The sequence below is a fragment of the Urocitellus parryii genome, chromosome 4 (assembly GCF_045843805.1).
Source record: "Urocitellus parryii isolate mUroPar1 chromosome 4, mUroPar1.hap1, whole genome shotgun sequence".
In the NCBI taxonomy this organism is placed as follows: domain Eukaryota; kingdom Metazoa; phylum Chordata; class Mammalia; order Rodentia; family Sciuridae; genus Urocitellus; species Urocitellus parryii.
Genome location: NC_135534.1, coordinates 76687077 through 76710848, shown reverse-complemented (window position 1 = coordinate 76710848; position 23772 = coordinate 76687077). Strand labels below are relative to the sequence as shown.

Below are 23772 nucleotides of genomic sequence, written 5' to 3'. Positions count from 1 at the left end.
CTGAGTTACTATGATCACAGTTCTTTGTTACACAAATTTTTTAAGCAACCCTGGAAACAACTTCAAAGCTTTCTCAGAACCCCACAATGATGTGATTAAGATTTAAGTAAGCCTCCCTCTTACTAGGTGTCAGGAAGTAGCTGGCAAAGCATGTTTAGCTCTGTGAAAAGAGGGAAAGAAGGAGAGAAGGAGGAACTAATGGAGGGATGGAGGGATGGAAGGATGGAGGGATGAAGGGATGAAGGGATGAATAGATTAGAGAAAGAAAAAAGGTATGGAGGAAAGAGTTAATCCAATATAGATGAAGAAACATATATGGATATAGGTAGATCTTCATCTGTGCACCTATATTTATATCCAAATAGGTGAACAGGAAGGTAGGCAGATAGAGATCTATAGTGTATATACTTACCTTATTAAACACTTTTTGGAAAGTGATATACAACTGAATACAAAATGTATATAATAATGGAGTAAGATTTTCTTCATTAAGTAAAGCTTTAAAGGTTTAAAAAACTAGGACTTTCACTATTTACAATTTGGGAAGGGGGGGCGGAGACTCCTAATCTTCCACAATGTATTTCTTCCACTCTGGTGACTGTTACCAAAAAGACTGACTCAACTGCACACATTTCAATTAGCTCCTTAAATAGCTGTTTCCCAACTTTAAACCTCAGGCCTCTTCTTATTCTGGGCCTTACTACTCCAATATATCCCACAGCTACAACGACCACCTTTTAGAAGGAAACTTCCAAATTTTGTTAATTACCATCTTTCCCTAAATCTAGACACATTTCCAGCAACTTACTAGCCATCTCCATCAGCATATCATTGATTTTCTCTGTGAATTATAGATATAATTGTAAATTCCTTTTTCTTATAATAAAAACAATGCTAATGTGTTGCATTTTAAGATACACAAAACTTCAACCTTTGAAAATTATGAACTACTAGGGAATCTTGGCATTTAATGAAATCTCACTATAAATTTGTTAAGTATATTTTTTAGAGCACATTAGGCCACTACATTAACTCTTACAAGACATACTATAAGAGAGCATAAAAAGATATAAACCAAAATGGTTAGTTTTTCTGTTTTAAAGTTTAACTAAAAAAAAAAACTGCTTTGTAAAATTGTCACTAGCTTTTGAACAAACAACACTAAAAAGCTAAAAAAAAAAAAAAAAAAGGCTAAAACTTAATAGTTTTCGACCAGATCCAACCAGGAGTTGTGGAAGATATGCATACTCATACATAGCTTTCAAGGTAAAGAACTACAGAGCTACTTCCCAGTATTGTTAACGTCATTAAACAACAGAACTAAAGCAACACACATCACAGAGTACAATTATATAACAATAAAATCAAGGAGAAAATCAACTTTTCTTCAGCAAGCATATGATAGCAGTTATAAAGAAGTTAAAGTCAGACTTAATTTTTTTAATGTCTTTTAAACAATAAAAACTATTTCAACGAATATTTAGACTAGCTCATGACATATAATATCAGAAATGTTCTATAAACAAACAGTGTCTAACAAATCGAACAATAATAAGTGAACAAAACCTCACTTATGGGAAAATAAAAGGAAAAAGGTTTCTAAAAATTCACTTAACAAAAATGAACATGAAATAGCAAATAAACCAGCAACCCAAATCTATGTTATCCTCTTCCAGGAAACTACTCTTTATGCCCTAAGAGAAGTTATTGCTTTAGATATTCATTATACACTTTTACATTGGTATTACTGCACTTGAAATAATGATAGTACTCACTGAAACAGGAAAAACAATATTTAAATCCTATGGTAAGCAGTTGCTAGGATTGACCCAGAGAGATTTCTACATTTTGTGGAGTGGTAAAATATTAACACTAAGAAGTTGTGAATTTAAACATGCATATTGTAATCCATACAGGAAGTAATAAAAAAGAAAATATCAAAATAATTAAAGTGGAATTATTTTTAAAAATTCAAATGAAGCAAAGGAAGGAGGAACAGAAAATGAAAAATAGAAAACAAATAATAAAATGCAGATCTATCCTAGCACTATCAATAAATAAAATGTTAATGAACCAAATACTCAATTAAAGGGCAAAACTAGGGCCACGGTTGTGGTTCAGTGCTAGAATACTTACCTAGCATGTGTGAGTCACTGGGTTTGATCTTCAGCACCACATAAATAAATAAATAAATAATGAAGTTATGATGTCCATCTACAACTAAAAATGTTTTTTAAATGGCAAAAACTAGCACAATCGATAACAAAAAAATCAGAAGACCCAATTACACACTATTTGCAAAAATATGTACTTTTACTATAAAGACACAGATGCTTGAAATTAATTAGAAAGAAAAATGTAGATTATTCAAATAGTAAGCATGAGAAGGGTAGAGTATATTAATATCAAATAAAAATAGACTTTAGAACAAATAATATTATCCAAGCTAGAGAAGAACATTTCATATGGAATAAAAGAATCAACTGATCAAGAAGAAATGGTAATCATAAGCAAAAAAAAAAAAAAAAAAAAGAAACACAGAAACTGACAGATTCAAAGAGAAATAAATAATTCTAAATTACAGTTGAAGATTTTACAACTTTCTCTCAGCAAACGATAAGCCTAGACCAAAGAAATTAGCGAAAAATATAGATCAGTAGTTCTCAGCAAAGACTGATTCATCCTAGGGGGGATATCTAGCAATGGTTAAAGATATTTTTAGTTGTCTCAACTTCGAAAGAAAGAATGCAGAGTTACGTATGGCATAAAGCATTAGACAGCCTTCCGATAAAAAATGATCTGTATGTACTAAAAAGTGTCAATAGTGCCAAGGTTGGGAAACCCAGCTATAGATAACATCATCAACAAATCTGGCCTAAAAAGAAAAATGACATGACCATATCAACTGAAGCAGAAAAGACAATTAACAAAGTACTATACCTATTCATGATAAACATACTCAGCAAATTAGAAATAAGTGTGAACTTTCTAAACCTGATAAGGCACACCTAAAAAAGTATCCTACAACTAACATTACGCTTAATAATGAAAGACGGGGCCGGGCAAGCGGTACATACCTGTGATCCCAGTGGGCCTGAAATCCTAGCAGCTCAAGAGGCTGAGACAGGAGGATTGTGAGTAAAAGATGGAGGGCCTTCCCCAATATCAAAAGCAAGACAAAAATGTAGCAATACAATAAAGCAAGATAAAGAAATAAAGGACATATAGACTGGAAAAATAAAAACTTTTCCATTCACAGGTAACATAACTGCCTATATAGAAAAATCTCAAAAAATGTACCAAAGTCTGCCAACCAATAAGTGAGATCAGAGCTGGGGATGTAGCTCAGTGGTAGCGTATTTGCAAAACATATGGTAGGCTCTGGGTTCAATTCCCAGTACTAAAGAAAAACAGAAACAAAAACATAAGCTGAACAAGGTTGCAAGAATCAGGATAGATACATGAAAAATGTGGTGTCTATATATAGTAGCAACAAACATGTGGAAAATGAAATTTAAAGCATAATACTCCCCTACCACACATCATATGTAAAAATTCACTCAAATGGATGAAAGAACTACATCTAAAAGCTAAAACTATAAAACTTTTAAAAGAAAACAGGGATAAATCTTTTTATATTTGTAATGGTTTCTTAAACATGACACCAAAAACAAAAGAGACAATAAAAAATAAACTGACTTTGCAAAAATTAAAACACTTTGAAGAACATTAACATGAAATTGAGAAGACAAACACACTTACCATGAAAAAACATTTGCAAATTATATATCCAGAAGGGACTATATCTAGAATATCTAAAGAACACTTACAAAAGCTGGGAATACAGCTCAGTAGTAGAGTGCATGCCGAGTATGCCCAAAGCCCTGAGTTTGATCCCCAATATACAAAAAAAATAAAAAATAAAAAAAATAATCTTAATAATTAAAAGAAAACTCAATTTACAAATGAGCACAAGATATGAACAGACACTTCTCCAAAGAGAACATGCAGATAGCCAAAAGGTGCAAGAAAATATGCTCAATACCTTTGGTCACCTGGAAATGCAAATGAAAGCCATAATGAGAGAACACTTCACACTCACTTCGATGACTATAATTGGAAAACATATCCTACAAGTGCTGGCCAGGAAGTGGAGAAATTGGACACTTTATACACTGTTAGAAGAAATAAAAAATCTGTAATCACTTTAGTAAACACTTTGGCAGTTTTTCAAAAGGTTGAAGAGAATTACCATATAAGCCAGTAATTCCACAATTCAGTACATCACAGAGAAATGAAAATACTATATCCACAAAAAATAGGTACATAAAAATATTCATAATAGCATTATTCATAACCAAGAAGTAGGAACAACCCAAATTTCCTTCACTTACTAAACATATAAGTAAAATGTGGAATAGTCATATAATGGATTATTAGTTGGAATAAAAAGCAATGAAATAATGATTTATATAACATCTTTGACTCTTAAAGTCATTATCCTAAGGAAGAGAAGCCAGTTGCCAATGATCACATACTATATGATTCCTTTTATATTAAAAAACTAGAATAGACAAACATATAAACACATAAAATTGATTAGTGATAGCCTAATGCTAGGTGGGAGTGAGAAATAGATGATGCTTAGGAGATGATAACTAAACAAGTTTCTTTTCAGAGTGAAGAAATTTTGGAAAATTGTACTGATGGTTGAGCAATTTTGTAACTCTATTAAAACAAATGAATTGTGTATATTTTTAAAAAATAATGAATGAAATATGAATATATGACTCAGTTAAGTTACTACAAAAATAATAATACCATTTGCAATTGTTCCCCAAAATGCTAACAAACATACAGAAGATATGTTCTACACATTATAAAGACAGATGAAAGAAATTAAGGATTTAAATAAATTAGGAAGTTGTAACATGTTCGTGGATAAAACAGCTAAAAAAATAAAAAATAAACAACACAGATGTTCCTAAAAGGGTAAATGTTTAAACAAATTCCAGTACACTCAAATAATGGAATATTACTTAGCAATAAAAAGAAATAACTAATGATACATTTAACACCTTAGATGGACACATGAAAATCCATGGTGTCTATATGTAGTAGCAAAAAATGTGGAAAATGAAATTTTTTCCCTACCACACATCCTATGTAAAAATTAACTCAAATGGATGAAAGAACTACATCTAAAAGCTAAAACTACAAACTTTTAAAAGAAAACAGGGGTGAATCTTTGTATTTGTAGTGGTTTCTTAAAAATTACACCACAACATAATCAACAAAAGAATAAAAAAATAGATAAATATTTAAACAAATTCCAGTACACATGCATGATGCTTAGTTTAAAAAAAAGTTCTATGTAAACAAGGTTATACTTTCCATACTTCATTTATATAACTTTCTAATTTCCTGAAAATAACATAAATAGAGAAGTAGAAAGCAGGAATTGGAGAAAAGGGTTGAAATTCCAAAGGGCCAGAACAAGAAATATATTTTGTGATGATGAAACAGGTTTATCTACAGTCGTGATGGTAAAACAAATCATACATGAAGAGAAACTGCATAGAATTATACACATATACAAATTATATGAATGCATGTAAAAGTGGTGAATAATTAATAAAGACTATAGTACAGGATAGTAATGTAAACCTCATTTTATATTATACTATGACTATGTAAGAAGTGATCATTAAAAAGAATATGGGTAAAGACTTCAAGTTCTATTGTATTACTTGTGCAACTCTGTATAAATGAATAGTCATTTCAAGATTAAAAGTTAAAAACAGACCACATAATGACATAGTAAAGATAACATATAATAATGTAACAGAACTAAAACCAAACATATTAGTTGTATCAGTGAATTATATCAATGGTATTAGTAAATATACCTGGGCTTATCTAAATATTTAAATAAAAAGATCTTCAGATTGCTTCACCAAATAAAACCCAACTTCATGATGTATGTGAAAGAAACAAAACAAATTCTTTCATAAACATAAAGGCATCCTAAGCAAATGCTAGCAAAAAGAAAGCAAGCGTTGTGATCTTGATTTAAAAAAATCATAAATTTTTGCTAAAAGGCATTAAATCAAAAACTTTTTTTTTTTTTTACTGCTAGAGATTCTATCACCAAATGAAGTATTGTGGTTTAGATATGAGGAGTTTCCCAAAAGCCCATGTGTAAGACAATGCAAGAATGTTCAGAAGTAAAATGATTAGATTATGAGAGCCATGACCTAGCTCTGATTAATTAATTAATTTACTCATACAGATTAATCTGATGATAAGTGTAGATAGGTAGGTTGTGGCTAGAAAAAAGTAGGTCACTGAGGGCATGCCCTTGAGGTTTATGTTTTGTCCCTGGTAAGCCAGAGCATTCTCTCTACTTCCTGGTTGCCATGTCCTGAGCTGCTTTTCTCTGCCATAGCCTTCTGCCATAATGTGCTGTCTCACCCCTGGCCCAGAGGTATGGAGTTAGTTGACCATGGACTGAACCTCTGAAAACATAAGCCAAAATAATTTTTTCCTCCTCTACGTTGACCTTGTCAGATATTTTGCTCACAGCAACAAACTAGCATGAAGATATGACCAAAATAACATAATAGTATAGATCTTATGACAATTTTAATTTTAATAATAGACAATGCACTATTTTTCAAGCATTCATAAAACAGTCACAAAAACTGGGCATAAATTAAGCAACAAAGAAAACTTTATTATAAAGTTCCATAAAGAAAAAATATCATAAATAATATTCTCAGGTAAGAAGGCATTAAAACTAGAAATTGATAACAAATTCACTTATTACAAAATGATTCTTATATCAAAGGAGAAACACAAACTAGAATTGTTAAATTTCCAGAAAATGATGATAATGAATATTCTACATATAAGAATCTATGGGATACAATTAAAGCATACATCAGAAGAAAATTTAGAGCCTTAAATACTAATAGTAATATAACTTAAAAACTGAAAACAAATCCTAGAAGAAAACATAAGGTCAACACTCCAGCATATACACACAGGCAACAACTTTCTCAGTATGAACCTTAAAGCTTAGGAAATAATGCCAAGAATTAATATATAAGACAGCATCAAATTAAAAAGATCTGCAATTGGAAACAACTGGGAATATGAAAAGACAACCTACAGAATGGAAGAAAATCTTTGTTAGCTACTCTTCTAACAGAGGATTAATATCTAGAATACAGAAAGAGTTCCAAAAACTTTTTGCCAAAAAAAAATCAAATAACTCAATTAATAAATGGACAAATGAATTAAACAGAAAGTTCACAAAAGAAATACAAATGGCCAATAAATATATGAAAAAATGTTCAACATCATTAGTAATTAGGGAAATGCAAATCAAAACTACACTGAGATTTCATAACATACCAGTCAGAATGGCAGTCATCAAGGATATAAATAATAATAAATGCTGAAGAGGATGTCAAGAAAAAGGAACACGTTTACACTGTTGGTATAAATTAGTAAAATTACTATGGAAACCAGTATGGATGTTCCTCAAAGACTACACATGTAACCACCATTGACCCAACTATACCACACTTTGGTATTTATCATCAAGATTTAAAGTAATCACAATACAGTGATATATTCATACCCAGTGTTGATAGCACAATTCACAATAGCCAAACTATAGAATCAGCCTAGGTGTCCATCAACAGATGGATGGGTGAAGAAAACGTGGTATACACACACACACACACACACACACACACACACATACATACAATGGAATTTTATTCAGCAATTTAAAAAAATGAAATTATGTCATTTGTAGGAAAAAGGATTGAACTAGAGACCATTATATTAAGCAAAACATACCAAACTCAGAAGGTCAAGATTCATATGTTTTCTCTCATGCATGAAAGCTAGAGAGAAATTGGGAAGCTAGAGAGGAAAAAGGAAAAGAAAGGTGGGGGTGGATTTCAAGGAAATCAAAAGGACCAAGAAGTAGAAAGTGCTGAGGGAGGGGGGATGCAGGGGAGTGACACTGGCCAAACTATACTCTCATATTATGTACATGTACGAATATGCAACAACAAATTTCACCATTATGTACAACTGTAATACACAAATTTAAAAATGTGGAAAAAATGAAACAAAAAAACAAATAGCATTATACTAAAAAAGTTATAAAAAAGCAAAGTAGCAAAAATAAAGTAAAAGGAAAATACAATATAAACAAGAATTGAATTAGAACACCAAAAGAGAGCTGGGGGAAGCTCAGTAGTAGAGCACTTGACTAGCACGCATGAGGACCTGGATTTAATCCCCAGTTCAGGGGTTCAAACAAAAAAAACCTAGAATTAATAAACAAAATAATTCACTGGGAAAGAATATCAACAAATTACTAACTTAATAAAAATAAGAATGGCAGAATTATATAAAATAAGTTGAAAAACATAGAAAAGAGATAATTTACTCAAGTCATAACAGACTTTATTCAACTTCACGTAAATAAATATCAAAATCTTTTAAAATGAAAAATTTCTGAAAATTTAATATTTTTTAAAAAATAGATAATTTTGGCTCTTGGAGAAAGTTGCTAAAGCCCTTTATTGGGTGAGGTGAAAGTTTAAACAGAACAATTTCCATAGAGGAAACTTATAACTTTTTCTAGGAACTACCACCTAAAAGAATCACCATGCCCAAGAGATTTAACAGAGGAACATTCAAAGGCCAGAAAATTCATTGCTACTTAAACTACTCCAGAACAAAGAAAGAGAAAGAAGATGATATATTTTATGAAGTAAATATAATACCCAAGCATGATAAACAATATGCACACACACACAACTAGTAGCTGATCTCACAAATACTGATGTATTCCTGCAAATCCATGAATCTAATTCACCACAAATAATCAATGTATTGGAAATATGTGGTAATCACCACCTTCATCACATATTCAACTTAGAACCATGGAATTATGAATGAACCTTTTGATGACCTCAGCATCATCTACAAAGTATACTCTTATCAAGAATGTTTAATTTGAATCTAATCAAGGTTTTAGACCAAGTTTCAAGTTTACAGAAAATTCACTAAATAAATGAACAAATTATTCCATGAGAATACAACTCAGATGAAACTAAAAATGTATTATATACAACGAGTCAACTGCCTGATCACTTCAATAAATCAATTCTATGAAGAAAAATTAAGTAGAAAAAGTAGTTGAAAATATAACAATATACATAAATTTTGACTACAATTTGATTCAAAGAAGAGTGATAAAAGCCATCTTAGGACAATATGAACTAGTTGGCATTAAGCAATAATTATTAATTTTCTTATGTGTGATAATGTTATAATTATGCAAAATATCCTTGTTTTAGGAGACACATGCCAAAGTATTTAGGATTAAAGCAGGGTGATTCCTACAACATGCTTCTACATGTTGTGCACACACACACACACACACACACACACACAAACCTACGTACATAAACCTATATTCACATACAAATAAAGTGAAAATGGTCAAATGTTAACTGTTGACTCTAGTTAATGGTTACAAAGAGTTTCTGTCGAAAAGTAAGCACATAACTACAAAAGTGATCATGTAAGTACTAAAAGTAAGTAAATCATAGCACACTTCATTTAAAGGATTTTTAAAGTTTGATATGAGTGACACAAATTTTTAGCATATATTTTCAAAACCAACATTCATGTTTTGAAATGATCAGGAAGTTACAATCACCAGAAGAACTCTTATTACTTAGAGGGGAACAAAATTATAATACTTAACACATATATAATACTTAACTAAGTGCAGGTACCAGTCTAAGTGAAGTGTAAAACTACACATATTAACTCAGTTATCTAAACAACCTAGCAAATCCATTATCACTATTTCCATTTTTCAGGTAAGGAATAAGCCAAAGAGGTGACAAATTAGGTGGCACAGCCAGACTGCCAAAACCACACAGTACAGCTCCAGATCCACACTTTAGCTACCACCCCATACTGTCCTCTAAGATAAAGGATTTTTTTCCTGATGTTGCCGACTTGGTTTTTCAGAGGCTATAACATCCACCATCTCTTTGAACTTAGTAAATCTAACAAATCCATAAGTATTCTGATAAACCAGAGAACTGCAAAAATTTAGATAACATTACATTTACAAAAGTGCAGTAAGAATGGCTTTAGGTGATTTAAGTAAATATTTGGTTATCTGAGATCTATTCATATTCTAAAATGGAATCAATGACTACAGTAACCATCTTTATAAATTAAGAAGTTTAAACCCATGATCCCATTTGATTCCCTGGAACAAAAATGGATAATTTCTCAACAATAAAATAATTACTCATGTGATGACAGTCTCTTCTACAAAAACTTTAATTTCAACTAAATGATTGAACAGATTATATAAGTTTGTAGCATTCAGTACAAATCTTATTAATTCACAAAGAAAATTCCAAGTTCCTGAAAAATCAAAATACTTTTTCATGCCAGGATGCCTTAAAAATAATAATAATTCATATAACAAAGATCATTCAATGATCCTAAAACAAAGTATAGATCTAGATGATAATAGAAAGCTATTATTAATTTTGTTAGGTGTAATAATGGTATTATAGCTATAGAAAAAAATCATTCATGAATTTGCATATACCATGTTTTAGGTAGGCCATATTATAGAAGCCTCTAATTTTTTAGTAAAAGAGAAGCAAATGAGTATTATTGCTCTAAATATCAAACTTTATATTTTATAAACTTATAATAAAAATAATAATATAAAATTAATTTTTATTCAAGTACACCTGCAGAATTGAAAAAATATGTCTGAAAATATTGCTCATTCATGGACTATAATAAGAGATAAGCAAAAAAAATAATAACTCTAGTTGAAGTAGAGAATGGGTAATCAGTTCTATTAGATATGCAGTAGATATGTAGAATTTTACCTGCTTTTTCTTTCAATTAGAATGGCCATATAAGATGCTGGTAAAGCGGCACCAAAGCCAGGAGTCCATGAGTAGAATTTTCCAAGTATCTTCCTGAAATTCAAATTTGGAATTTTTGTATGAAATTCCTAGTTGGTCATTTCAGTCAAGTTTCCCTTCTTAGTCTACCCTCTATACTTCAAATCAGCATGTCCAAAACCAAACTCATTGTCTCTCTTCCCTAACCCTGCAAACTTGTTCTTCCTCTTTTATTTTTCCAAGTGGCATCAACAATTAACCATGTATTATGTTTGACACTTAGAGTCATTTTCAGCTTCCTATTTCCCTTACCCAATATACTAAATCATGCCCTTAAATTACTGCATATACAATTCATCTCTCAAATTTCTCTCCAACCTACAGTCCGTCTTGGTTAAGTCTTCCAACATCTTTTATAAAGGCCACTGCAATACCAAACTAATGGATTTGCTAGTCTTCTAACCTAATTTCCTTCTAATAATTTAGTCAATCATGTTTATTCAGGCATTCCTTCAATGTAAACCTACTGGCTATGCAAATCTTCTGGGTTTTTTATTTATCATGTAGGAATGATAATACTACCTGTCTCATTAGAGCTATTGTGAGGACTACTTAAGATATTTCTCAGCAACACACAGGGCACACAGGAGGAACTCAAAGTATTAGAATAGTGCCCTGAACTTTATATATGACCATCAGCTGCTTGAGTTTTTAAAGAGGTTAAAAAAAAAAAAAACAGAAATCTGGAAACATTAGGAAGACTCTTCTTCCTTAAACACAATGTTTCTGGGCTGGGGATGTGGCTCAAGCGGTAGCGCTCGCCTGGCATGCATGCAGCCCGGGTTCGATCCTCAGCACCACATACAAAGATGTTGTGTCCCCTGAAAACTAAAAAATAAATATTAAAATTCTCTCTCTCTCTACCTCTCTCTCACACTCTCTCTCTAAAAAAAAAAAAAAACAATGTTTCTAAGAAAGGGAAAGTAATATGTACAAATTATCAGAAATTATCTGAACAAAGTGGACCAATTGATAAATGATGCATGATAGGAAAAAAAATAGAGAGATTAGGATTAAAAATGATGGACAAGGACTATGGCTGTAGTTCAATGGCACAGCGCTTGCCTAGCATGTGTGAGGCATTGGGTTTGATCCTTAGCACCACATAAAAATAAACAAATAAAATAAAAGCATTCTGTCCATCTACAACTACAAAAAAAAATTTAACAAAAAAACAACAGATAGATCTTAAGGACTGGAAAAACTACCGTAAATACTTAACCTAGGTATTTCTAAAATGGACAACACAAACCTGCCTGAGAACACTAGAGGTTGTTTTCCCTCCAATATAAAATCCACAAAGGACTTATTGAATATAAAATCTAAGGGAAAATTAAAATAAATTCATTGAATCAGTTATAGGAAGACCATGGATGTTATCTTAATAATAGTTAATTATAATATATCACACAAATAATTATTAAGTATAAATATTTTATGATTCTATAACTTAACCAAACAGGTTCACAGAACATAAAGAAATATGCTGCAATAGCAAATTGGTGCAATTTTTTAAAATCTTATTATTTATAACTTTATTTTAGAGCTTTAACAAGTCTTTGAAACTTTACAGAGACCACATGATGAAGAAAATTCCTTACATAGATTTTCATGTCAATTTAAAGACATGATTTGCTTAACAGTATGAAAACACCACCAGTTATTTTCTTCATCATCTAAAAGTTTACAAATACTAATACATTGAGGAAAAGTCTATAAAAGATATTTGAAAATTAAATATTTAATTGCAGTTAAAATATATAGAACTACTTTGGGCAACAACTTGACAAATAAAAAATAGTTTATTTTTAACACTCAGTGTGGTGGAAAATATAAAAAGTAAGTATGTAATAAATGTTAGGTTTGTCACAGTACTCAAAAGACTAAATTCTATCTGCATCTATAATGCTTTAGCATGAAGCACAGGTAATGCTACAAAACTGAATCAGAACCAAACGTTCCAGCAATAGGCTATATCAGGAGTTAACTTTTTTTTTTTTCATAAACACATGCATTTTGTATTCCTTTTGAAGTTTGTTCACTGCCCTAACCTATATCAAGGTCACTTTGAATGCATGATTTATGAAACTAAAGAGCTAAGAAATTCCAATTAACAAATTGAAATTAAAACAGAACTCAGAAAATATATAATATACAAAAGTATTTTTGTTATATAATCATGCTAATAATTTGAAATATATATAATATCTTGAGACCAAGAAGCCCACAGCTCCGGTTTTTTGGGTTTTGGTTTTTGGTTTTTGTTTTTGGGTGGGGAGAGGAATACCAGAGATTGAACACAGGGGCACTCAACCACAGAGCCACATCCCAGACCTATTTTCTATTTTATTTAGAGATAGGGTCTCACTGAGTTGCTTACGCCTTTGCTGAGGCTGCCTTTGAACTCGAAATTCTCCACCTCAGCCTCCAGAGCCTTGGGATTACAGGAAGCTCCACTGAACCCAGCAGCTTCTGATTTTATAAACTATCTTTGAAACAAATGTCATTTCACAGGGTTAAAAAAATAGAAATAAAAGCAGTGACCTACACAATGGTTATATAAACATCTGTTTGTTTCCATTTCAACAACAGAATTTGTATTAATATCTAGTGGTGATTTTGAGTACCAACCTTAAAGTGCAAAAGAAAGTAATATACAAGGCCCCATTAGCAGTCAGAAATGAAGCAGATTGTAGGATCTCAGGGAGTAGTTTGTACAAATAATAGTCTAATTTTCGTTTCCGGAGAATTGCTGCAATCTGGAAAGAGAAAGGCTTTTTTGTTTAATCCAAACAACTATTATTAGCTTAAATTAGCTCTTATGTGGAAGCTACTGAATAAAACATGTATTTAAAAATAAAAGTAAAAACTATGGCATTGTACTTGCTCCTTTATAAAAATATAATTTCAAGGACAGAAAGGAGATACTTGAATTTACTAAGGATAAAATACACACCAAGAAATTACAACTTGGATCATGTAATGAACATATTAAACTGAAAAAATGAAAACTGGAAAAAAAATTAAAATTCTAATAAAATATGATGCTATAACAAAACTACATTACAGATTTTACAAGCCTACCATTATTAGAGAATTTTAAGGATAGAAAACAGAAAAAGAAATTATTCAGTTATTCAAACATGACTATTATAAGGGAAAAAATGATAGAAATACAAAATTAACAAAGTTAATAATTTCTGGCTTCCTGGAGCCCATGTAAAACGATCAAATAAACCATTACTAAGAATATAAGAATAACACAGGTAAGCACCACATGACCCTAGAATACAGAAAGAATAATACCTAGACAGAGAATTGCAGAAGATTATGACAGTAATCTTTTATTATACACCAAATATACCAAAGTGCTGGGGGAAGGAGGGAGGATGAAGAGGAGAAAACTTCATCTGAAATATATCTGAGCCCACAAACTCATGGTGTGCTTCAAGTTACTTGTGCAGACAACTGCAAAATTAAACTCAATAAAATGAATGCAATCTCAAAAGAAATCAACCTCTCAGTCTTTATGACATAGCTTTTAAATTTAAATTGAAAACTTTGAATTTTAATTATTTAACTATTATTTATTTATTAATTATTTTAATGGCTAATTTCCCTAGCAATATATCAAAATAAAAAGATGATATTTAGTTATTGATCACACTTTTAATGTTATAAAAAATAAAACAAAATAAATCACAATATGCTCAAAATGTGGATTATAGATATTTAAGAATGATTAAGTATTAGGAATAATACTTAATCATTCTTAAATTCACAGGTACCACAGAAATTTAGCAAAGTGAATTTAATATAAAGTAGGCAGAAGTTTCATGGAAAAGGGGACATAAGCTGGATTTAGAAGAATAGAATTCTCACAAGTCATGAGAAGGAATACCTTTTTATCACAATGAAACAGTATATCAAAGGAATGAGTATTAGAACAGGATCAGGGAATGACTGAGGAGGTGTAAAAAAAAAAAAAAAGGCAAAAATGACTGCAGCACAAGAAAACTCTCCATTCACTCCCTATCTTTCTGGAGATAACACTTTCCCTAAGGTCAGTGATCAACAAATCTAATGGCCTCTTCTAAGTTCTTCTGATGACCCCCTTGAAGTCTCTGAAACTGACCCCCTCCTATTTTAATTCAACATATGGAAAACAATGGTGAATAAGTCTTAATCCTTGTTTTCAAGGAATATAAAATTTTGATAGCAACAAAAACATATATAATAACCTAAAATTTGGCAGTATGGGAAATGTTACAAGAAGAGACATACGGGAGGAAGTTGGGAAGGGCAAGTGATAATGTCAGGAAGATTTAACTGGACTTTTAATATGAATCTTGACAGGTAGAATTTTAACAGGTGAGAAGTTTCTATGAAAGTACATTCTTTTCATTTCTCAATTATCTACCTAAAGGCTATTCCTTCTTAGCAATTTGCTATCAAGTCTCTATACTCATTCTACATGTGCTCTCTCCCATAGTATCACCTATCATCTGAATGTAGGAATTCCTAACCTGTCCCCTAAAATGTAAATCCATACTTTAAATGTGTACTGGGCATGTCAGTATAGATATTCAATGAACACCAAAAAATCAAAGAGTCCAAAGGACAATTCATTGTATTTCCCAAATGCATTTTTACTTCTGAATTCCCTATCCCAAATAGGAATAAAATGTTGGTGTCATTTTTAATTCTTCCTTCATCCTCAGCCATTGCCTCAGTTTCTTTTATCTTCAGGATTTCAAATGCAATGTGTCTTTATTTTAGACTTAACAATGGACAGAAACTGGCAGAGTTATACATTCAAGTAATTACACATCAGAGGATACAAGATAAAATATCCAAAAATCAATAGCATTTTTATGTAAGAGCAATGAACACATACACATAAATATGACATTTATAACTCCTCAAAAAGATGAAATACTTGGGTACAAATCTTCCAACACATTTTTAACATTTGTATGCTGAAAATACACAACACTAATGAGAGAAATAAAAGAAGATGTACATAAGTGGAGAGGTAATCTGTATTAGTCAGCTTTCCATTACTATGATAAAATGTCTGAAATAAATAACTTATAAGGAAGAAAAGTTTATTTTGGCTTGCTTTCCATTACCATGATAAAATGTCTGAAATAAATAACTTATAAGGAAGAAAAGTTTATTTTGGCTTACAGTTTCAATCAATGGTCAGTTTGCTCCATTGCTTTGGTTTCTGGGGTAGGAACATGTGGCAGAAGAAACTGCTCACTTCTTGAGAAAGACAGGCAGTGGCTAGAGACCCAATAATCACATTCAAAGGTACATGGCCAATAATCTAAATTCCTTTCACTAGACTGCCCCTACTAAAAGGTCTTCTACCTCAAAATAGCAACCTAGACTGGGGACCAAGCCTTAAATCATGGACCTTTGGGGAATATTCAAGATCTAAACTATAGTGACTGGGGTTGTATCTCAGTGGTAGAGAGTTTGTCTGTCATGTGTGAGACACTGGGTTCAATTCTCAGCACCACATATAAATAAATAAAGTTCCATTGACAAACTTAAAAAAAAAATTCTAAAGAAATATTTATAAACTTCAGTGTGGAGCTGGGGATAAAGTTCAGTTGGTAGAGTACTTGTCTCACAAGCACAAGGCCCTGGGTTCAATCTCCAGCACCAAATAAATAAATAAATAAATACAGCAATTTCCATGTTCATGGATTAGAAGATTCAATATGGTAAAAATGTCATAAATTATAAACTAATAAAAATATATAAATAAAATATAAGCTAAATAATTAATAGGCAGATCTAACAATTCTTATCAAAATCCAAGGATTTCTATAGATACAGACAAGAGTATTCTAAAATTTATAAAGAAAAGCAAATGAATTAAAATAGCTTTGAAAAAAGTTTTTAAAAAGAAGAAATAAGTCTGATTTTAAGATATTGTTACATAGCTACAGTATCTGACCATGTAATATTGGCAGACATGGACAAATAGATGAATAGAACAGAATAGAGAACTCATAAATTCATGGAAATATATTCAGTTAATACAGTTAAATTTTTCCAAATGTACAAAAGCAAGTTCATGGGAGAAAGATAGTCTTTTCAACACATGGTGCTAGAGTAAGAGGGCATACATTAAAAAAAGAAAAGAGAAAAAAGAAAACCTTAAGACTTACACTTTGTGCAAAAATTAATTCAAAATGAATCATAGACATAAATGTAAAATATAAAACCACAAAACTTTTAGGAAAAAAAAATGAAGACAACCTTATAGCCACAGGATAGATAACAAGTTTTTAGACTTGACATTAAAATCATAATTCATAAAAGGAAAATTTGATTAACTGAACTTCATCAAAATTAAAACTTTTTCTCTCTGAAAGACCTATTAGGAGGACAAAAAGACAAGCTACAGAATAGGAGAAAATACTTGCAAATCACATAGCTAATAAAGGTTAATATCTAGAATAAATATAGAAATCTTAAAACTCAACATTAAAAAACACAATCCATTTAGGAAACAGGCAAAAGATAATGAACAGACATTTCCCTACACAAAAACATACAGATCATATATAACCACCAAGCTTGGTATACACATCTATAATCCCAGCAACTCAGGAGGCTGAGGCAGGAGGATTGCAAATTTAAAACTATAATGAACTATCACTATAAAATTGTCAGAATGGCTAAAATAAAAAAAACAGTGACAACACCAAATTCGAGCTAGCAGGACATTAGAGAACTAGTTCACCTCTTCATTGATAGTCCAAATGTGAAATGATAAAGCCATTCTGGAAAACAGTTTGGAAGTTTCTTGAAAAACTAACCAAGCAATTACCATATGACTTCTAATTGTAGTTCTGGGTACTATCTCTGAGAAATGAAAATTTATGTTTACACAAAAATCTGGGCACAAATATTTATAGCACTTTTGTTCAGTTTTTTCCCCAAACTGGAAACAACTCATGTGCTCTTCAACAGGGGAACAGTTTAACAAACCATGATATAACCATTCCATGGAGTAAATAGTACTCAGCAATAAAAAGGCCCAATCTAGTGATATATCAAATGACCTTGATGAATTTCCAGAAAATTATGTTGAGTGAAAAAGCCAATCCCAAAGGAGACATACTTTATGATTCACTCCTATAATATTCTTGAAATGACAAAATTATAGAAATGCAAAATAACTCAGTAGTTAAGGGATTAAGGTGATATTGGTAAATAGAAGGGGAGTAAGTATGGCTCTACAAGGACAAAACTAGGGATTCTTGCCATCATGGAAATGTTCTGTGTCTTGACTGTATACATGGTAATATTTTATTGTAATATTGTATTATTGTTTTGCAAGATGACAGCATTGGAAGAAGATCTCTATAATTTCTTTCAAATGCATGTGAATCACAATTATCTCAAAATAATAATAAAAAGGTCAATTTATCTTTAAAAACAGTTTATGCACATAGCCAACAGGCATATGAAATATTCTTAGCACCATTAGTCATCAGAGAAGTGCACAATGAAATACCACTACACACCCACCAGAACTTCTAAAATGAAAAGGATAGATAATGTACAGTGCAGGTGGGAATGAAAGGCACCACAACTCTCAAATATTTCTGGTGACATTGTAAAATGGCTGTTACTTTGGAAAACTGACAGTATCTAATGAAAATAAGTGTTTATCTATCTATTATAGGACCCAGCAATTGTATTTCTGGAAAAAATATCCAAAAGCAATAGTGCTTATTTCTGCCAAAAGATATATTCATAATACTATATGTAATTATAAATACTACAATAACCTAAATGTCTATTAACAGTAAAGTAGATAGATGTTACATATTTACAATATTGTTAGAAAAAAGTTATAGTCTATTGCAAGATACAGGGAATATCTTATACAAAACATGATCACTGTGTTCTAACCCAGAGCTTACAATAAGGTTTACCAGTGGCTAAAAAACTAATCTTCTCAGCACTGTAAATTGCTAAGCCAAGATAGGGGTACAAAACAGGGTGATCACCACCTCAGTTTTCTCAGCATGCCACCCATTATTATAGTTTTCTAAGTATACCAGAGCATGCAACAATGTGAAAAAGGTTCAGAAGCACTGATCTAACCAAACATTCTAGTAATTGTGATAGCTAATAATAAAAGCCCTTTCCTCATGTATAAAAGCATAATCAGATAATCAGACACCTTCAGAAATATCACATTTTATATTAAAGACTTTGTAATGTTCATATGCTTTTGACTAAATAATTCCATATTAATTCCTTATAATTTATTTAAACATACATAAAGATTTAGCTAAAAATAAGGTACACCATACAACTGTAGGTAAAATACACACCCATGTTTATTTACTTACATTAATATAGTCTTGTTTTGGAAAACTATTTAATATCCTAGAAAAATAAAATCAAAATATATAATGTCAAAAGACAGACTACAAAACAATAATTTATAATGAACATATAGGACAAATATTAGGATGTTATGAATTAGTTATCACTGAATGATGGAAAAGAGATTATTTTTAATTTTCTGTGGGGGGCTGGAGGTTTACTGCTTTTGCTTTTGTTTTGTTTGTTTTGTTTTGTTGCCTTTTTGCTTTGAATATATTCCATACTTCCTACAAAAAACGTATTGTTATGGTTTGGATATAACATGTCCCGATAAAGCTCCTGTGTTAATGCAGGAGGTAAAATGCTTAAGATTATGGGAGCTGTAACCTAATTAGTGGATTCATCCATTTTAAGAATTAATCATCTGAATGGATTGCTAGGTGATCGGCAGGTGGGATATGGCTGGAAGAAGTACATCTTTGGAGACAGGACCTTGGGATTATACTATCCCTTAGCTCCTCCCTCTCTCTCTTCTTCTGGACTGGCATGATCTAAGGAGCTTTTCTCCACCAGGCCTTTTTGCCATGATGTTTTACCTTACCTCAGGCCCAAAGCAATTGAATTGATCAACCATAAATTGAACCTCTGAAACTGTGAGCCAAAATAAACTTTTCCTCCACTAAATTGTTCTTGTTAGATATTTTAGTCACATCAACAAAAAACTAGCCACATATGTTCTAATTTATAATATCAGGGAGACAGGAATAAGTGTGTGAAAGTCATAATTATTATTATACAAAACAATGTGAATAGGGAATAAAATATCAGAAGGACATAATACAAAATAATTTGGAGATTTGATTTTTTTATGGTGCTAGGAAAATATTTGATTTTTAACCTTAAATATTTTATTTTTAACCTCTTAACCTTTTTCTATGAAAAATCCTTGCTTAGATACGCTTGAGATTTCAATTTCCTCATTTCTTAACTAAAGAGGTTAAATTGAATCACACAAGGGGCTCCTTTACAACACTTCTAAAATTACACATTAAAAAAAAAAGAAATGATACTGTAGGAATTAGATATCTGTATGGAAAAGTTAACTTTGTTCTGAGCTTCATATAATACACAAAAGTTAATCTGAGATAGATCTCAGACCTATACTCCAAAATTATAAACATCAAAGTATCTAAAACATTAACAAATATTTTCACAGTGTTCCAAGCATGGGTCAAAAATCAGAGGCACAGCTACTCATCCAACAGGGGATTAACACCCAGAATATATAAAGAGAAAAACTTACCACCAAAAAAACAAATAACACAATCAATTAATGGACAAAAGAACTAAACACAAACTTCTCAAAAGAAGAAACACAAATGGCCAAAAAATATATGAAAAATTTTTCAACATCATTAGCAATTAGTGAAATTCAAATCAAAAGTACACTGAGATTTCATCTCACTCCAGTCAGAATGGCAATGATCAAGAACACAATAATGAATGCCAGCAAGGATGTAGGAGAAAAGGCACACTTTTACATTCTTAGTGGGACTGCAGACTACTACAACCACTCTGGAAAGGAGTAGTAGGTAGAGTCCTCAAAAAACTCGAAATGGAACTACCATATAACCCACCTATCCCACTCCTTTGTATTTATCCAAAAGAACTAAAATCAGCATACTATAGCAATACAGCCTCCATGTTTATAGCAGCACAATTCACAAAAGCTAAATTATTGGGTCAATAGATGAATGGATTAAGCAATTGTGATATTTTTACAAAATTGAGTTTTATTTACCCATAAATAATGAAATTACGGCATTTGCTAGTAAATGGATAGAAATGGAGACCATTCTGCTAAGAGAAATAAGGCAGTCAGAAAAATCAAAGATTGAATTTTTCTCTTCATATGTAGGAAGCTAGAGTTAAATAAGGAAAGAAGGAGGGGAGGATGATGATTGGTTACCATAAAGATTTAGAAAATACCAGTAGTGAAGAAGGAGATCGAGAGGGAGAGAAGAGGGACAGGAATGGGGAAGAAATGCAGAGTGAATTATTTAAAAATTATATTATGTACATATATAAATATACTACAAGAAATTTCACCTTTATGTATGAGTAAAAAGAACTAATCAAAAACAAATAAATAGATAAGTGAAAGGAAGAACAGTAGAGGAAGGGGAAGTGAGATGAAAAGTAGGGGGACAACATGAAATTAAATTGTTGCATGTATGATTTCATCAGGATTAACCCAACTACTATGTATAATTATAATGGTCTCATTTAAAAAGAAAAAACACAGAAACAGCATTAAGCATAGCTCATGACTATCAAGTATGGATACCAATCTAATACAATGTCTACAGAATGATGACTGATACAAAATTATAAGGACAGACCCCCAATTTATCTCCCCTGCTTTAATGTGGGGGGACAGCACAGGGTCTCACTATGGTGCCTAAACTGGCCATGAACTCCTGTTATAAAGTGACCCTCCTGCCTCAGCCTCTGAAGAAGCCAGGACTACAGGTGTACAACATTGCGCCTGGATGAAAGTTTCCCTTTACAAGAATACCACTATTAAACATCTATAAGAAACATACGCATTTCATCTTAGTCCTTTATACTCCATTGTTATTACCTTGTCTATTTCCCATGAGATTAATGCCACACATTTTCCATAGAGATAATTTCCTACTATTGAGATTGCTTGGCCATGGGCTAGAGCAAAGATAATTGGCCCTCAAAGGGGCTAATCCATTATCTTAGCCTTATTAGTATCAAACTGTAAACTAATAGAGTTTGATCATTAAACTCTTCTAAAAGACTTCATTTCTAGAGACTCTAAAAATCTAGTTTCTCTGGAAATTAAAATAGCTCACAGAGTATATTTTATGTTGTGCCTATTTAATTTTTTAAAGTAATCACTAGCAAATAATGATTTGCTTAAAGCAGGGTCTTTCAACCTCAGCATTACTGACATTTGAGACCAGATAATTTATTGTTTCAGGGAGAAGAGAGGGAGCGGTGCTATACATTAAAGTATATTTAGCAACATCGCTAGCCTCCAATTTCTAGATGTCAATAGCATCCCCATTATGACAACCAAAAAATATCTCCCAGACATTGCTAAACATCTCACAGGACGTAAAACTGCCCCTTATTGAGTGAGATCAACTACTTTAAGGAAAACAGCAAACTCAATTTATGTATGTACTATAGTTTGAATCTTAAATGTCCCCACAGAGACTGTTAAAAGCTTGGTCCCCAGTCCATAGCATTATTTAGCAGGTGGTGGAAAAAAAAAATTTTTTACCCCACAGTACTAGGGATTGAACCCAGGGGCACTCTACCACTGAGCTACATCCCCAGCCCTTTTTATGCTATTTTGCTAAATTTCCCAGGCTGGCCTTGAACTTGCAATCTTCCTGCTTAGCCTTCTAAGTCACTAGGATTACAGAGTCACTGGGAATATAAGCATGTACCATCATGCCCAGCAGGTGGTAGAAACTTTGAGAATTCAAGACTAGTTGAAGGTCTTAGATCATTAAGGGCATGCCCTTGAAGGAAATAGTAGGAATCAAGCCTCTTCCTATCTCCCTTTTTTTTAATTTCCTGGCTATCACAAAATGAGCAGCTTCTTCTGCCGCATGTTCCTATCATGATGTATAATCTTACCAAAGGTCCAAAAGCAACAGGGTCAACCTTCCAGGGTCAAACCCCCAGAATTGTAAGTCAAAACAAATCTTTCCTCTTTGTAAGCTGATTGTCTCAGAAATTTTGTTATAATAAAGCAAAGCTAATCTACACAAAAAAAGTTGTGCCAAGAATTGGAGTTGTTGCTGTAACTATACCTGAGATGATGTGGAGAAGTCTTTCAAATACATTTATAAGAGGAATTTGTAAAAGTTTGGAGGAGTGAGCTAGAGAAATCCTAAAATGCTATAAGTGAAGTTTAACAGATAATTCTGATGACAGCTCAAAAGTAAGAGTGCTGATAGAAAAATGGACAATAAAAAAAATGTGGATGGTTTCAGAAAGAAATAAGAACTCAATTAGGAATTGGACTAAGTATATCCCTGTTACACCAGAGCCAATAAAATAAAATAAAATAGGGCTGGGGCTGTAGCTCAGTGGTAGAGCACCCACCTCGCATGTGTGAGGCACTGGGTTCAATCCTCAGCACCACATAAAAATAAATTTTAAAATACATGTCCATCTACAACTTTAAAAAAAATAAATTAAATTAAATGGTTGCATTATGCCCATACCCTGAAAGTTTAAAAGATTAGAGACTGAATTTAAAGGTGATCAACTATTTTTTATCTAGAAGAGCAAATTTTAAGGCCACAGACTTTGGGTA

The 23772-nt window shown here is 31.8% G+C and overlaps 1 protein-coding gene across 6 annotated transcripts in view; it reads right to left on the bottom strand.

Moving 5' to 3' along the window:
- Positions 1–23772, bottom strand: part of Tmem135 (transmembrane protein 135) — a 227149-nt gene that overhangs the window by 189136 nt on the left and 14241 nt on the right. The window contains exons 2-4 of one of the 6 annotated variants that reach the window (XM_026401523.2): positions 19430–19466; positions 13674–13801; positions 10965–11057 (exon numbers count right to left, since the gene is read on the bottom strand). The exons of 2 other annotated variants lie outside the window; for them this stretch is intronic. In XM_026401523.2, coding sequence (XP_026257308.2) covers positions 10965–11057; positions 13674–13801; positions 19430–19466 — 258 coding nt within the window. Of the gene's footprint in view, positions 1–2136; positions 2157–10964; positions 11058–13673; positions 13802–19429; positions 19467–23772 lie in introns of those variants that run through there. 3 more of the 6 variants (XM_026401522.2, XM_077797668.1, XM_077797670.1) reach the window with 3 other exon arrangements.